At 36.8% G+C, this 16,148-nt stretch overlaps 1 protein-coding gene across 3 annotated transcripts in view; it reads left to right on the forward strand.

Moving 5' to 3' along the window:
- The window catches only part of VPS13C (vacuolar protein sorting 13 homolog C), a 77,187-nt gene that overhangs the window by 11,670 nt on the left and 49,369 nt on the right, over nucleotides 1-16,148 (forward strand). For all 3 annotated transcript variants that reach the window (XR_012582196.1, XM_074549726.1, XM_074549727.1), the window contains 24 exons: nucleotides 467-547; nucleotides 1,166-1,223; nucleotides 1,516-1,643; nucleotides 2,506-2,612; nucleotides 3,196-3,367; nucleotides 3,832-3,894; nucleotides 4,497-4,632; nucleotides 5,173-5,267; nucleotides 5,872-6,014; nucleotides 7,165-7,357; nucleotides 7,501-7,615; nucleotides 7,978-8,114; nucleotides 8,794-8,920; nucleotides 9,517-9,634; nucleotides 9,962-10,091; nucleotides 10,382-10,460; nucleotides 11,232-11,371; nucleotides 11,923-12,076; nucleotides 12,486-12,562; nucleotides 12,738-12,797; nucleotides 14,051-14,204; nucleotides 14,361-14,477; nucleotides 15,533-15,636; nucleotides 15,935-16,102. Coding sequence is in view for 2 of the 3 variants with exons in the window: in XM_074549726.1 (XP_074405827.1) it covers nucleotides 467-547; nucleotides 1,166-1,223; nucleotides 1,516-1,643; nucleotides 2,506-2,612; nucleotides 3,196-3,367; nucleotides 3,832-3,894; nucleotides 4,497-4,632; nucleotides 5,173-5,267; nucleotides 5,872-6,014; nucleotides 7,165-7,357; nucleotides 7,501-7,615; nucleotides 7,978-8,114; nucleotides 8,794-8,920; nucleotides 9,517-9,634; nucleotides 9,962-10,091; nucleotides 10,382-10,460; nucleotides 11,232-11,371; nucleotides 11,923-12,076; nucleotides 12,486-12,562; nucleotides 12,738-12,797; nucleotides 14,051-14,204; nucleotides 14,361-14,477; nucleotides 15,533-15,636; nucleotides 15,935-16,102 (2,856 nt within the window). In the remaining variant the exon portion in view is untranslated. The remainder of the gene's footprint in view (nucleotides 1-466; nucleotides 548-1,165; nucleotides 1,224-1,515; nucleotides 1,644-2,505; nucleotides 2,613-3,195; nucleotides 3,368-3,831; nucleotides 3,895-4,496; nucleotides 4,633-5,172; nucleotides 5,268-5,871; nucleotides 6,015-7,164; nucleotides 7,358-7,500; nucleotides 7,616-7,977; nucleotides 8,115-8,793; nucleotides 8,921-9,516; nucleotides 9,635-9,961; nucleotides 10,092-10,381; nucleotides 10,461-11,231; nucleotides 11,372-11,922; nucleotides 12,077-12,485; nucleotides 12,563-12,737; nucleotides 12,798-14,050; nucleotides 14,205-14,360; nucleotides 14,478-15,532; nucleotides 15,637-15,934; nucleotides 16,103-16,148) is intronic.

Below are 16,148 nucleotides of genomic sequence, written 5' to 3' on the forward strand. Positions count from 1 at the left end.
TTCAAACAGGTTGTCTAATTACCATTTCCTAATCTAATTTGAATTCCTGGTGTGATTGGGATTCTGGGAGCTGAGCAGTTTCTCTGTTCTCTCTGCCCACCCCTGAACCACCCCCAAGGCTGTGCAGAAAGGAGTACACAGAGATCTAAGGAATTATAGGAGCAATCTAAGAAGGGTTTAATAGTCTTGGCATCTTCAATAGGCCAAGTACCAGTTTTGTGCACCCTTGCCCTTGTAATCCAGGGTCATGTTTAACAGATGTGCATAAATGTCTGCTTAAAGAACTTGCAATTCAATTATCATTTCAAAATAGTATTGTTAGATTAAATACATCTCAATCCTAATGGTTCATTTGCTGTCCCATCTGCTTTTATATGTTTTCTGTTTTCACAAATGGAAAGCTGTGTTTGTAGGATGGGTTGAATACAGAGAATGCAGTTTGTTGCATGTTTTCTTTCCTGTGCAGCTTTTGTGCCTGGACAGCCTCAGTGCTTATTGGAACATAAACAGCAAAATGTATTATCATGGCTCCCGTGAACAAATACTGGTAATGTAGAAGAAAATGCATTAATTACTGTATTGTCTGGATCTTGTAGTATTCAAAACTACACCACACTGATTTCTACCCCACTCCTCACACTTATGATCACTGTATTCAGGGTCATTTGTTAATCCATTGCACTATTGTTAGTAATTTTGTGAACCTCATTTGTTATCAACCCCTATAGGGTGATATATTTTTCACCATTGTGTTTATAAAGGTGCTCTATGTGTCCTTGTACAGTACTGCTACTTACCCTTTTTCTTTTGTGCTCATCTTTATGGATATCTTTATTTTTGTTTTATTTTGTCCTTAACAAATAATGTACTTAACCCAGGTTAATGTACTTAACTTGGTTCTAACATCAAAGATGGAATCAAAACTGTGCAGTGCTTAAAACCATCCAGCTGTCTAAGAACAGCCAAGTTCATTTGGCTTTGCCTGTCTGTGAATGTTTCCTTTTTTTTCTCTGAATCTCAGTCTGAAGTGAAAACACAAATTCATACACAGCTGCAAAAATCTGCAAAATCCATGTGAACTTAAGTTGGTCTGCTCAAAGTTTTGAGAACTCTAAACAAGTAATGCTCTTCAGCCATTGTTAGACTGAATCGTATCCCTTTGCAGGACCAGCTGAAAAAAGGAATTCCCTGTCATGGTCACCAGCCTGAAGACTACCAGTACAGTAAGTGAGCTAGGAATGAGTGAATCCAAACTGTTCTGAGCATGTTGGTGTACAACAGCCTGATCTGATCTGCAGGAATGGCCATACTATCTTCCTTTTAGAAAAACCATAATGTGATAGAACATATTCAGGCTGGTAGGCTTTTTGACTATTGCAGGATTATCTTAATTGTCATTGGTAAGAATTGCATCCTGATTCTGTGGGGCTTGAGCATGTTATCTGTTGATGTGCTTGATCTGTTCCTTGTTATATTTAAGTAAAAAATCCATCTCATTTTTTTTTAATCTTCAAGTTTTCAGACCAGTGTCAGCCTCTGCAAGACTCTATATCAACCCATATGCAGAAGTAGAACTGAAAACTCCTAAGATTGACTGCAATGTAGAAGTACAGAGAATTGTCATTGAATTCACTAAGCCACAGGCAAGTTGGTTTGGTATTTATCACCCATTTCAGTTTGTGATGAACTGTAGTGGTTTTTTCCTGAAAAACAGTCTCATTAGGGATTTGTGTGCTTATATGCCTGTGGGATTTCTGAATTGTTTAGCAGTACCTGTGGGAGAAGTGTAGGATCTTTTCCCCTCTGTGTAACCATCACTTCTTGGTGATTCTTGTACTCTGACACTCTTACCTGTGCACCCACCTGATCTATATTCAGCCCTTCCAGCAGCATTCTTTTCACCTAGAGAATGCAATCATGAGTAGCTCTTATCTTATTAAATTATTATCCAGTGTTAGAACTGCAGAGAAGCCAAAGTACAAGCAAGGGTGGGAATGAATGGAGTGTGCTGGCTTTGGCAACAAAGCCTGCTGAAGTATCAAGGAAGTAATTTAGATGGCTCCCAGAAATTTTGTGTTCTCATTTATTGAGAGATAACTTGGAGTTTGTTGGCTAAAGAGCTTTTTAGCTCTTACTGATGTCCAAATGTGTATATATATATATATATATATATAGAGAGAGAGAGAGAGTTTAGAACTGTACCAGTAAGGTGCACCAATGTAAATGCAGCTCTAAAATGAGGACAGCTGCATTGACAAACAGAAAAGTTGGTTTGAGAAAGCCTGGGAGGTTGTGCTGAGCAGGCTGGTAAAACTACAAACTGTAGTTTTTGGAGGGAAGCAGGGCTTCAAAGTGGTGTTCTTTGAGAAGAGTGTGTGCAGTCAGTCCACATTCAGGTACTAATGAAAATGAAACAAATTTCTGTGTAGTTTGAGGAATGTGAAGGCCATGCAGTGCCTGCAAACAAAACCTGAACCTTGCTAAGAAAGTTTTTCCTGTGTTTAGTACCTCAGCATGATAGACCTGCTGGAGTCCATAGATTACATGGTTCGCAATGCACCCTACAGAAGATTTAGGCCAAATGTGCCTCTCCATAAAAATGCCAAGGAATGGTAAGCTGTGTACATTCATGCATTCTCTGGCAGTCTTCTCCAGTCTCTTCATTCTCCTTTGTGATTAAAAGTACTTTTAAAACGACTCACATGCTGATATAACTTCCACAGAAAATCTCACTTGCTAAGCTGAAGTCCCCAAAATTTGAACAAAATGCCAATGCTCTCACTAGAGGTTAAAATGTAATTTTAGAAAGGCTAAAGAAAAACTTGGCAAGGGTTATACAAGGGAAGTGTGTGTTAGCTGTAGATTTGAACTGATATGCTTTTTGTTGGCTTTTTTCAAAGTACTAACTGATGCTGATTATCAAAGTGCTTAAGTGCACTTAGTGCTGTAACAGCCCAAATTTGCAAATGTGCAGAAGTCAGTAATGAAGGTTTGTAGCTCTTCACTCATTAAATGTAAGCCCTCTGTCCCTTTATCAAAAGTGATGTTGAGAACACTGAAATTTTTATAAGCCAAATTACTCAAATCACAAATGGTCAGCAAAGTGTTTGCATACTAATAAACTGCCTCTGCAACCTGTGAGTTGTGATGCACAAATGAAATGGGAAGTTGTTCACACAGATGGAATTATTATAGGTGGAAATATGCAGGTACCAGTGTTCTGGAAGTTCACATCAGGAGGCGTACTCGAATGTGGTCGTGGAGTAACATCAAACAGCACAGGCAGCTTCTGAAGAGTTACAAAAATGTGTACAAGAACAAGCTCACACAGAGCAAACTGTCAGAAGAAACACAGAAGCAAATCCAGGTATGAGTCTGCTCTCTTTGGAGGAATTATATTTTAGTCCCTCTGTGAAATAATTCTTTAGATATAACTGAGAGTAATCCAGGTTGATGGTTTTACAAGAACACAAGAGGTCTGTGAAAATACCTTCTTAATCTGAACTTCTGTGTAACCTATTGTGGAAAACAAAATAAAATACTAGTAAAGTGTCACTAAAAACAATCTGTCTTTGGTTGAGGATTAGTGAGCATGGATACTTTTAATGAAGAGCAAGAGAAGTCTAGTTAAGAAAAAAACCAGACTGCCTAACATTGATTTTAACTTCTAGTGACCTTTGCAGCTGGGGGTGGGATATACCTGTGGTAGAAATGAGCAGAGCTAGAAATCAATTGGAATGTAAATATGAAGGAGCTGATAGAAAATTTATAGTGGAGAGCTTTTCCTAAGTGTGCTTTATCAGAAAATAATTTGGTAATGCATTTTTGTAGGACCTGGAAAGAAAACTTGATGTCTTCAATACAATCTTAGCAAGACAACAAGCACAAGTTGAGGTAAGGAGTTATTTCTGTTCAGTAATATTGTAGCACTTCAGACAGGATGGTTTTGTCATGATAGTATTTTTAAAAAATTTGTGCTGGTGTGTATGATAGCATAGGTAGGTTGGAAGACAAGTTTCCTATCTTTCCAGGACATGAGTAAAGTGATTTCTAAGCTGGAAACCAGTTCAAAAACAAGTTCAAAAGTTTTAAATGGTACAGGATTGGTCCTCAGGTTTGTTACTACTAGGTTAAGAAATCTGCTAGATTTAGGAATGTAAATGCTTTTTGTACTCTCTTAAATACTGTCTTTTTGTATGGTTCCTACCTTTCTGTAGTCTGCATGCTGGTGAAATGTGTAGAAAAAACTGTCCAAAGTAAAAATAAGGCATGTTTGTGTCTGTGCATGCACAAATACAGAGACATGTCCCTCACCCTGGTCCTCTTTTTGGCTTTGTCTGGTGAGTCAGAGGGCTCTTAATTCCTTGTGGTGTGCTGTTGCTGTCCCTCAGTTAAATGCATGTTCAACATGCACACATACATGGATTATTTACAGAAAAATAGTAATACAATAATTTATGTATTTTGTCCAATTTGTTTTAATTTTTGGTTTGTAGACAATAAGATCAGGACAAAAGCTACTGAAGAAGAAGAGTGCTGAAGCAGAAAAGAAAAGTGGAGGATGGTTTAGTGGTTTTTGGGGTAAAAGAGAATCTAAGATTAAAGAAGATGAAGAACCACTCGTGCCTGAAAGTAAGTGTAGATTGTAATGCACCAGAGAGATTTTACATCTTATACATTAAAAAGAATACAGTATTTTTGCTTCCTACTATGCAGGAGAGAGTATGGCATAAACAGTGCATTTCTTGGCACCTCTTACTGAATATTGAGCTGGCAATTAAGGCATTCTTCTAAATTTGCCATAAGCTTTTCAGAACCTTGGTGAGGAGAAAAATGTCTCACAGCTATAGTGATAATTGGCAACAATTGGAATACTCTGTTTCTGGTGATTTGCTGTCTGGAGCCAAAGTTTGATCTACTAAATTTCCTGAAATCTATTTTCATCATGAGGGGCTATGGATCCTTTTGTAATAAAAATTAAATTGATTTCTGTGCTCCATCTGTACCACCATACATGAAGACTGTTTGAATTATTTTGCAATCTGGAATTTAGTTCAGTGTGAAGAATCAATGGAATGCATCACCACAGCTGAAGTAGTGGGAGGCAAATGTGAACACAAGGGGTAATTGTTATTTACTAAGGTGCAAATTGTGTGGGTTTTTGGTTTTTAGCTCTTGATGAACTAATGACACCAGAGGAGAAGGCTAAACTTTATACTGCTATTGGATATAGTGACAGCTCCCATCACCTTTCATTACCAAAGCAGGTAAGCAACCTAAGGGATGATTTAAAAAAAAAAACACACAACAAATTCAAGATGCCTTTAGCTCTCTCATTACCCTGAAGAAATGTGAAGGCTTCAAATTCAGGTAGGAAATATTATTTAATCCTTCTGAAGCTGCTGATTTATGTAGTATTAAAATGGTACATATGTTGAGAAGTCAGAACCCTCTCTTGGGAAGGCCAAGACCTGACATTTAGCTGTGAGAACAATAAAGGCATACGAGCTGTGCCTTCTGAAATGTAGTTATTTAATGGAATTACAGTGATTTTGGTTGATGTACTGAGTCCTCTACTGAGTGTAGTTTAGCTATGCTTGCTTCAGGGTTTAAAAAAATTTCCTTAATGCTGAAAAGAGTGAAACTATATTTGCTCTGCCTTAGTTGAACTACACTGTTTTATGTTAAAGAAATGACTGGTAAACATTGAATCAAGTAAAGAATCTGTACTTTGCTTTCTGCATAGAGATGAGTTTCTAATCTTAGTTGACTGGAAAAACTTAGACACATTTTAGTTTGTTAAAATGAGGAGTTCTGATTTTTTTTCATATTGAGATGATTAATCTCAGTTTTCTCCATTTTTCTCACTAGTATGTTGCCCATGTTGTGACACTGAAGCTGTTGAGCACTTCTCTTACAATTAAAGAAGACAAGAATGTGGCAGAAACTCTAAAAGTGCAGATGATTGATCTGAGCACCAAAATATCCCAGCGCCCAGGAGCACAAGCCATTAAGTAATTGGATTGGTATTTTCTTTTTGTGGAACCATCTCTGCCCCTCCTCACCCCACTCCCCAGCTTCTTAACTTTTCTTGGGTAGTGCTTGTTGTACCTTGCCTTGTACATTTGTTGGCATTCTGTAATTGGGCTCTGTTGTAAATAATATAATTTGGTGAATAACATAGAATGGCAGGAAGAAGGGAATGCTGTCTGCTGGTTTTCATGAACAATGGCAACCTTGTTCTTCAGTATAAGTGTTGAAGTGCTGAATATGACTTTTGGGAAGTGATAGCTAAGCCATGGGAAATGGTGTGGCCAACACACTCCAGCCAAGCTAGTGAATGTGTTACTCACTGCCTAAGAAATGAAAAATTGTGTGTTTGTGCTGTAGGTGGAAAATCAGCCTGAGCATAAGATACTGAGACCTTCCTGTGTTTTAGGAGAGGGCACAACAGAAATGTTGGATTATTGGATTTCACAGTCAGTGAATAAGATTGCCATGTCTGGAAAATGAATCTGTGCACTTTTTGCTTTCATTTGCAGTTCCTTCAGTTCAGGCTTCATACATAAGATCGCCAGCTCAGCCACTGGCACTTGAAATATTTTTGCTGAAAACCATTCTGGGGAATTTTCAAGGTGCAGCTTGAATGCTGCACAGAAACAAAGAGCTTTGACATTATTTTACATAAATACATGCCATAAAATTTAGTTTGCAAGACTGAAGCAGTAGAACAGATAGTCTTGTAAGTTTTATGTTTCTGAAAAAAATGTAGTTCAGTTATCTCAACAGAGCCAGGCAGATGACACTGATTATGGCCAAATATGTTGCCTCCCAAAGTCAGGGATTTTAATGGTGGAAATCAGTTTTTGGTGTAAAAAGTACTTCTGAGGATGAGTGAAGCTGGTGTGGTTTGGTGGTGTTCAATGGCTTTCTTCAAAAGTGTTTTCCTACAGGCTCCACTTAACACTGCTGTCAGGGCAGTTCTCAGTGCAGAATTCCCATTTGCACCAAAAGAGGTCTGTGACTGCTTTTTACATCCATCCACACTAGTAAACATTCCTACACTTTTTATTGATCTAGCATAAATATTCTGCCTTTCTTTTCTCTTGCAACTGATTCTAACCCTTGCCCAATTAAATATTTTTAACTATTCATTTTCTTTAGGGTTGAAGCAAAGCTTGAAAACTGGTATGTGACGGGCCTGAGACAAGAAAACATTGTGCCATCTCTTGTGGCTTCCATAGGGGATAGCAAATCTTCTCTGCTTAAGATTGAGTTTGATATTAACCCAGAGGACAGCACAGCTGACCAGAGCCTTACTATTGAATCACAGCCTGTGGAAGTAAAATATGATGCAGTGAGTAGTAACCAAAACTCTCAGGTGTTCCTGAGTCCTCTATCTCTGCTTTTACTCTCTTTGCTTTGTCCAGATCTGATTTTGAGTTTTTGTTGTGTAATGCTATATAATGCTAATTCTTGTCTTTTTTTTTTTTTTTTAAGAGAACAATAAATGCAATGGTAGAATTCTTTCAGACAAGTAAGGGAATGGATCTTGAAAGATTAACAACAGCCACCTTAATGAAACTGGAGGAAATCAAGGAGAGAACTGCTACAGGTAAGGTAGTAACAAATCTCAGTGAAGGCAGACCCTTACATTGTTTCCATTGATTACCCAAACACTTGGCTTCTGTTCTGATTGATGAGCAAATAGTAGGATTAAGATTTTTCCTTGAGTTGCTGCCCACATTTCAGCAGGGATGTTCAGCAGTTAATTACTTCTCACTTCATTGCTTGGAGATTTAGGGAATGTTTTGTGGGAAGGAGCATGGAGTTTAGGAAGAAATCAGTAGAATGCTATGCAAGTCTTGATTCAAGAGGCTTTGTCTTTCAGATAAGATATTTTTCTATGCTGACTGTCACAGTTGTTTCACTTGTGAATAGCATTGACATTTCCATGGCCTTTCCTTTTCCTTTAAGGATTAGCTCACATTATTGAAATGAGGAAAGTCCTTGACTTGAGGATTAATCTGAAACCTTCCTACCTGGTGGTTCCACGGACTGGTTTCTACCATGAAAATTCAGATTTGCTGATTCTGGACTTTGGTACATTTCAGGTATAGAAATGATGTCTCTTATAACCTCAGGGGAAGCAAATATTCTCTTTTAACATAGCTGTAATCTGGCAGCATCTTCCTTGCAGAAGGCAGGGTGATCATCTGTGTCAACATATTTTAAACTTATATTTCTGACCAAATAGATTGGGGTCAGCAGTTTGATCAGAGCTGTTCGGGTATCTCTGATGTACTTGTACCAGTTAACCCTCCCCAGGAAACCTGATCATGTTACAATCATAATTGTAATACCTTATCATTTAGTATCATTCATTTCTTCAGCAGAATACATGAACTTTTGTTTCCTTTTTTGTAAAATTACAGCCTTTTATTAATAAAAGAGAAGATAATTTTTCTCTTGAAGTTTGAAAATTAATTGTTTCTCTAAAATGGAAAGATTGCAGTCATTTAACTTGATTTAATGACTGATTTATTTTAGTTGTATTCTATAAATAAAATTATAGTGAAAAAAAGATTTTGAAGGCTTGAATTAAGTGGATTGATAGAAGTAACAACAAAAAAAATCTACTTAGCAAGAATAAGTGAAGTGATTTAATCTTTCTCTGTAAGAGTCCAAATGCCAATTATTAACCCCTATAAATCATCTTTTCATCTTCACTAGAATGAATAGCACATATCTGTTTTAAAGACTTAACTTTTATTTTGTTTTTTATGTGTTCAGCTGAACAGCATAAATCAAGGCAGTAGTGAAGCTTCTAACTTTTCATCTTTAGAGGAGATTATGGACAAAGCTTATGACAAATTTGATGTGAAAATTAAAAATGTGCAACTTCTTTTTGGGAGAACAGGTAACAAAACCACATAGCTGCTGTTTATGCAAAAGATTGTCAAAAGCTACCTACCTGTAATAAATAAATATGTTTTTTAAAGAAAAAAAGACAAACTAAAATCAGTAGTTAATGAAAAGATGGGTTATAATACATGTTGGGTGCCAAACTTTGAAAACATTGGAAGGTTTCTGCTCATTTTTTCTTTGGACCTGTGCATCACTTCAATGGTAGCAATGAATGTAAATAAAAAGAACTATTATATTTTCCATCATACACAGGAAAAGCACAGCTAAAATTGGCCTTAGTTCTTCACTTAAATTTATGTAATCAACAGACTGCTAGGTTGCTCTTCTATCTTTTATCTGTCCATTTGTTTTCTAGGGGTCAATGTAGATACATTTTTAGTGTAGAATTGGGTTTAATGCTGCTAAGGCAGTAGTGTTCACAAATGGGATTAAAAGCTCTTAAAATACTTCACCTAAGTTGTTTTAGGTTTCTTAAGTTGGCTTTTTTACACTCCTAGTGATACCGCTTGATTACTTTAATGATGCCTTAATTAAAGCAATTAGCAAGTGATTTTTTTTTTTAAATCTAAATTTCCCGGACATTTTCAGGTGAAGACTGGAAGAAGGCTCGTTTTCAACACCCATCAACTTTGCACATTTTGCAGCCTATGGATATCCATGTACAGTTGGCAAAATCAATGGTGGAAAGAGATTCCAGGATGGCAAAGTAATGTATTAATGCTGAAAAGGCTCATTTAGAATTACTTTGCACTTAGAAAATTGTTTTCCCTAAAGGTTCATTTGCACTTTCTAATTTGAAGACATTAACTAAGAAACTGAAATAAGTTACTACAGTTGGCAAAATCTTTTTTGGGTAGTGGTTCCCTGAAGCTTTTGCTGGTTGCTAACTACTGCTTATGTCCAAGCTCTGTTTTAATGCAGAATCCCTGGCTTTACTGTGATCTCTATAGAGGAGTATCCATATTGTTAAGATTTAAATGAAGAATTGGTACTTTTTTTGTAGGAGTTTAATCAGTTGGTTTTTTTAAAAAAGGTTTAAAGTGTCAGGAGGACTTCCTTTGGTGCATGTCCGACTCTCTGACCAGAAAATCAAGGCAATCTCTGATCTGATTGATAGCATTCCACTGCCTCAGAAGTCATCTGTGTCAGTTCCAAGCACAAAGGTAAGCTGACTACAATTAAAAAACTTAAAAAAAAAACCCAAACAAGTGAAAAAACATCATTAGTGTCTTTATTCACTTACCATCAGAACATTCTGGGCTTCCTCAAGCAATACTGAAGCCTTTGTTATTGTTCTGCTGGTTTCAATATAAGTATTGGCAGAGCTGACCTTGCCAAAGAATGTGGGGAAAACCCTGTGGAACATTCATCATCACTAGAAAATATGGTCATACCAAGTTATATAAACTTGAAAATACTGTGTTGGTTATTTTGCTCTTTTCTTTCCCTCCAGGTACCAGCTATTCCCACAATTCCTGTTGTTGGCAAAGGGCTGCTTAGTACACCCCAGCTGTTAGCAGAAATGGTGTCAGGTAAGAAGCTACAGATGGGTCTTTGTAAAGGTAGCAGCCATAACTTAGGGGACAGCTGAATTTTAGCTATTAATATAATACTACTAATAATTAATGTAGTATATTAATATAATACTACTTATAATTATAGCTGTTATTGATGTTAAAACATGTCAGGACATCAGAGATGAGCAGGGTGGGTAACATCTACCCTCAAACACATAAGGAGATTTGATTAAGGTGCTGGTGTTGCCTCAGATGAATAAACTTGCTTTTTCTAAAAAGCAAACCCACTTCTTAAAAAAGGTCAATATTCTTCATAAGCAACCTCTTCAAATGAGTGAACTGTAATTACTGTCTGTATTAGGCTGTTCTGACTGTTTTGTATTAGCAAAGCTCTCCTTTTTCTGAAAAGGCAGAACTAGAACAACACATTACTGAGAAATTACTGTTTTGATTCTGGATTTCAGCATTTATTTTCATGGCTGTTCTAGAGAAAAATTTCCTATGGTGGAACCTGGACACTTATTTCCTGGAGTTTCTCCTATTATTAAGTGTTCTTGAAAGTCCAGTGATGCCTTCAGACTCTAGTGCTGTCTTTAATAGGGCTTTCATTTTGTTCATGTCTCATTCAGTGGGAAAGACAGCAGTATAGGTCTAAAGTTTATTTTATCAAGCTACATTTAAAGTGATCATGCTGTTAAAAATGCAATTGGAATGGGAAAGAGAGAGTGGGATATTTAGCCCTGTTTCTGGAAAAAGTTCACTGATGAAGTAATTTTGCTTCTGTAGACTCTGAAGAAGAATATTTTGATTTTGAGGAAAGCTCTGAACCAACTGACAGTTCAGTAATTAAAGGAGAAGAAATAAGAAAAGAGGAGCCTGCTCAGGAGGAACTGACAGATCTTCACCTCAAGTTTGAAATTAAAGAAGTATGTCTCTAATTCTGTTTTCCCCTGCCTAAAGAATACTTAAAAAAATCCCAATATTCTTTTACCAGTATTCTCCAGATTAGTGGATGCAGAAACATAATCACCAAACAAAAAACCCTCCATGTATACACACATATTTCTATGCATATGAGATATTTCTTGTCTGTATGGGATGCATGTAAATAAAACATGATGCATACACACAGATGTATTTAAAAAAAAAAGAAAGAAAAAAGTTCCTTATTGGAGTATTTTTACTAGAAAAAATTAATACCAACTCATAATTAGGGGGTCAGAAATGGGAATTTTGCACTGGAGAAACAAATTCAGTCCCAGGCAGGTCTCTTGCAAAGAGAAAATCCCCAAATATTTTTGTATTTATATCTTTCACCATCAATCACTTCTCCTTTCTATGATATACTCTAAAATCTGTAATAAAAACTGCTTCTGCCAAACAGGGAGGGCAGTAATCTTGCACTTTTGTTGTTGGTTTGAATGGTGAGAATGCTGCATGTGAGAAGATGGCATAACTGCATTTCTTGTTCCTCCAGGTTTTAGTAGAGCTCACCAGACAGAAGACAATTGAGGAAACAGTGCTTGTATTTGATGTAATGCATCTTGGGACAGAAGCTACTGTCAAAACCTACAATTTAGCAGCTGTATCTTATTTGAAGAAGATAAGCTTGGATTACTATGGAACTGGAGGTAATAAGCAGGGGCAGAGAATGGATTGTGTGTGTGTAGCAATTAGCTGGGGCTCTCCTGTGCCTTGTGCTCTCTGAAATGCAAATGTTGTTCCAGTTTCCCTCTCATGTGCAGCTGTCCATGGCAGTGCTTGTGCCACTGATAGAGTTGGTGAGCTCTGGAATCTCACCATAATGCTTATGGGATAAATAAATGGCTCAGAGCTCAGTCTTTGGGTGGAGAAGGGATTTGCCATTTTGGATTTAGCAAAGAGAAACCAGTGACTCAGATTTGGTGGTGCAATATATTTTAGCAAATGGTACTGAAGGTTAATCCCTACCTTCAAGGCACCGATTTTTTGGTTCTCTGAAAGAACAGAAATGATCCTTATTTCTAATTTATCTTATTTATCTCATGTGGTGTTTCACAGGTAAAAAAGGACCCATTCATCTGATTAGTTCCTCAGACAAGCCTGGCTTAGACCTGCTGAAAGTGGAATATGTCAAGGTATACACAAAGCTTTGTAAATTATTTTCAAAGCATTTCTACATGTTCTTAATAGATAGTCTATATATAGTCCTATAGCTACTATTCAGATTTACTTGGATTATTTTGTACCTTCTGAAGAGAACAGTGACTGGTTGAAATTAATATTAAACATCATGCAAATCATTATTTTCAGGCTGACAGAAATGGGCCACAGTTTCAGACAGTTTTTAACAACACTGAACAGATGATTCAAGTGAGTATTTACAGATTTTATTGCTTATTTTCTTTTGGTTTGCTTGCTCAGAATGGAGGAATTAATAAGAATTGTTTTGCTGTCCTGTTTTCCTGCATTCCAGCAGGAAATTGAAAATTTTGATACCACTTTAGAGCAGAAAGTTTGTCTGTTGAAGTGCTGAAAAAGTGTCTGTGTAGCTCATGTGGATGAAATTCAAACTACTGTAAGAATGCAGCTCCTCATGCATCAGGGACCATGGCATTCAGGGGCCCAGTGTGGAGTCACAGAGCCTTTCACTTTCATGTCAAATAATCTGTTGTGAGTGCCAGGTACTCAGCACTCTGCTGGCTGTGTTTTATAAGGAGTCTAAATCCATGTCTGACTGTGATTTATTTATTTTACTGATGGTGTCTTTCTGAGTCAGATTTTAGTCTAAAGAAAAAGAATGACTTGAGGCATTCTTGAAATAGATGATCTTGAAAGGATGGTGTTTTTTGGATAGGTTATTTCTCCTCTTTATACCTTTATGGCATTATTTTATCTGCCTTATTTTAGTATGAAGACTGAAATATTTCACTTGTTATGTAATAGTTTTAAAGTGTCTATAGATTTCATCTGAGATCTTTAATTATTGAAATCTTTTTGCCAAAAAGCAGCTCCTGAAGCTGCAGCAGGAGATGAGAGTTCTAATACTCCAGTGCTGCTGAGTTACCTGTCTTCATACTATGGGCTAACATCAAGATAACTGAATTTTCTGTACATCACCTGGAGTTGCTGCTGCCTTGCAGCTCTTCAGGGGCACTTGTGTGCCTGGGAGAATTGCATTTGGGCTCTGTTTTCAGTTTCAAACCCATTCAAGTGGACAACCTTTATTACACTACACAGCAGGCACTTGCTTACCTTTTAGACTTCTTAGTGGATTTTTTGAGGAAGACCCATATTCTAAATATCCACATGTCAGCCACCTGCTATAGTACTGTTATTGCAGGAGCATTCAAGCCCAAGGCTGTGTTTGACAAAATTAATTTTACATCACTTTTTTTTTGTATGTAGAGGTTGTAGATTAGCAGTTACAGCTGTAAGAGCTGGGTTCCCTTATTTTCTGAGCTTATCCCCATTCTGCTTTACAGAAAACTTTTTCCTTTATGATCTGTTGCTGGCCACACAAGGAGCTTCTCTGTTTTTAAGGGAGGTTCTGTTGCACTGGGTGCTTTTGCACCTCAGTCTGACTCTGACACTTTTAAATAACTGTTACTGTAATGTTTTTTCAGGTGACTTTTTCATCACTGAACCTCCTGCTGCACACAGAGGCCCTTATGTCTGCTGTCAGCTTTCTAACAGCTGTTAGTCCATCAGGCACTGAAAGAAGTGGAGAGACACCATCCAAAGAAAAAAAGCAAGAAGATGACTCTAGATTGAAGAAAGGTACAGTTGTGATTATCCAAATGATGGTTCTGGAAGGATGTGTTGCATACTGGCAAAGCAAATCCAGAGAAACATGATTAGCTTTGTAGAAATAATGCTGAAAGTGAAAATATGAGTTCTAGGTGCCTTGAAAATCCCACCTTCTTTTATTTCTAGTGTCTAAACCTTCCAAGGATAAGGATGTGTTTGACTTCAAGCTTTTTGCCAAGCTGGATGCCTTCTGTTTAAATATTTGTGATGAAAAAAAGAACATTGCAGAGATCAAGATACAAGGTATTAAATTCTTTATTAGAAGTTAACTGTTGTGGTAATTTAGTTTCAAAGCAATTGTTAGTCATTGGGCTAAAAAATAAGGTGTAAATATGAAGCATCTGTTTTATTTGTTTATTTATTGTTATCTGTGCAGGAATGGCTTGTTGTCCTGTTTTTAAAGTCAGCCTTCAAGTCTGTCGTTATGTTTTGGCCCCCAGCTAGAAAGATGTGCTGTGTTATTACTTAAATTATTAGGATAATTCTTTGAAGGAGTTTGATTATGGATGGCTTCTCATGTTGCACTAAGTGTTTTTCATGTAGTAATAAGATACTTTGTGGTATACTTTAAGGTATACCCCAAAATATCTTAGTACTACATGAAAACCATTTATTTTTATTTATTTATATTCCTATTTATTTAGGATAAATAATTATGTAGGATAAGAAAACCCTTTAAAATGTTTTCTTTAGTTTTTAACCCTAGGGGTTTGTTTGGGTTCCTTGTTTTGGCTTTGTTTTCTTGATTGGTTTTACCCCTTGGAAGGGCTGGCAGTAATTCTTTGGGGGAGTTTCACTTTTGTCTGACTTTAACTGCCATCCTCATAGTTGCTAACACTCTCATGAATATTTAGGAATGTGTGATATGCAAGATTAGTACCACAGTTCATAAAGTCTTTTGCTTTTGCCCATCTCTAAATCATATAATGTATTCACACAAGATTATGTATGCAAAATTATTGGATTAAAATAATTCAGTTTAGTAACATCTTTCCTGATAGAAATCTCAGTGCGCTCACTCAATAGCTTGAAATGCACTCACTCAATAATTTGCTTATGAAGAAGTGGAGGATTGATTATTTTTCTATGAATTGTAGCTCAGTTATTTCCAAGAGATGATTGATATTGAGACAGTATTTGTATTACAAGTATTTCTATTTTGTTTTGGTTGAAGCTGCAGTGCAGTAATTTTTAAAGTAACTTAGTAACTTTTGCTCACTTCCTCTGCTGGTGCCCCAGCCTGAAAAGAACTGTTATCCTGCTGTGCAAGACTCTGTTTCTATTTTTGTACTTTGCAGGTCTTGACTCATCTCTTTGCCTTCAGCCAAGCCAAACTGTGTTCTTTGCCCGACTTAAGGACATAGTTGTCACAGATGTTGATTCAAGGACCCTTCATAAAAAAGTACTCAACTACAAGATTTTAACTTTTACTTGATTCTTGGTTAGTTTGATGTGTTATAAAAGGGAAATGTAATACACATTCCACTCTTCTAAAAGTATATGATTTGTCATGAATAAGTATTTTCAAGTAAGATACATCATAAAAAAAAAAATTAATTTTACAAGAATGGATTTCTGAAAGGATTAGAGAAACTAGAAATCTAACTTGTGATCTGATAGGCTGATGGTATCTTTAGTTCTTTGTGTCATTACCTCTGCAGAAGCTGCTGATGGCTGGTGGGTGCTGTTTCTCTTTCTAGGCTGTGTCTATAGTGGGAGATGAAGTTTTCAGTTTCAATCTGACATTAAATCCTCATGCTACTGAGGGAGAAGCCTACACTGACATGTCAAAAGTGGATGGTTCTGTATGTTTGAAAGTGGGCTGCATCCAGCTGGTGTACCTTCACAAATTTCTCATGTCTCTCCTGGTAAGGCTTATTTCCCTTTCTGTGTTTCTGCAGCATTCTCACATTA

Source organism: Zonotrichia albicollis, chromosome 11 (genome assembly GCF_047830755.1).
Source record: "Zonotrichia albicollis isolate bZonAlb1 chromosome 11, bZonAlb1.hap1, whole genome shotgun sequence".
NCBI lineage: Eukaryota > Metazoa > Chordata > Aves > Passeriformes > Passerellidae > Zonotrichia > Zonotrichia albicollis.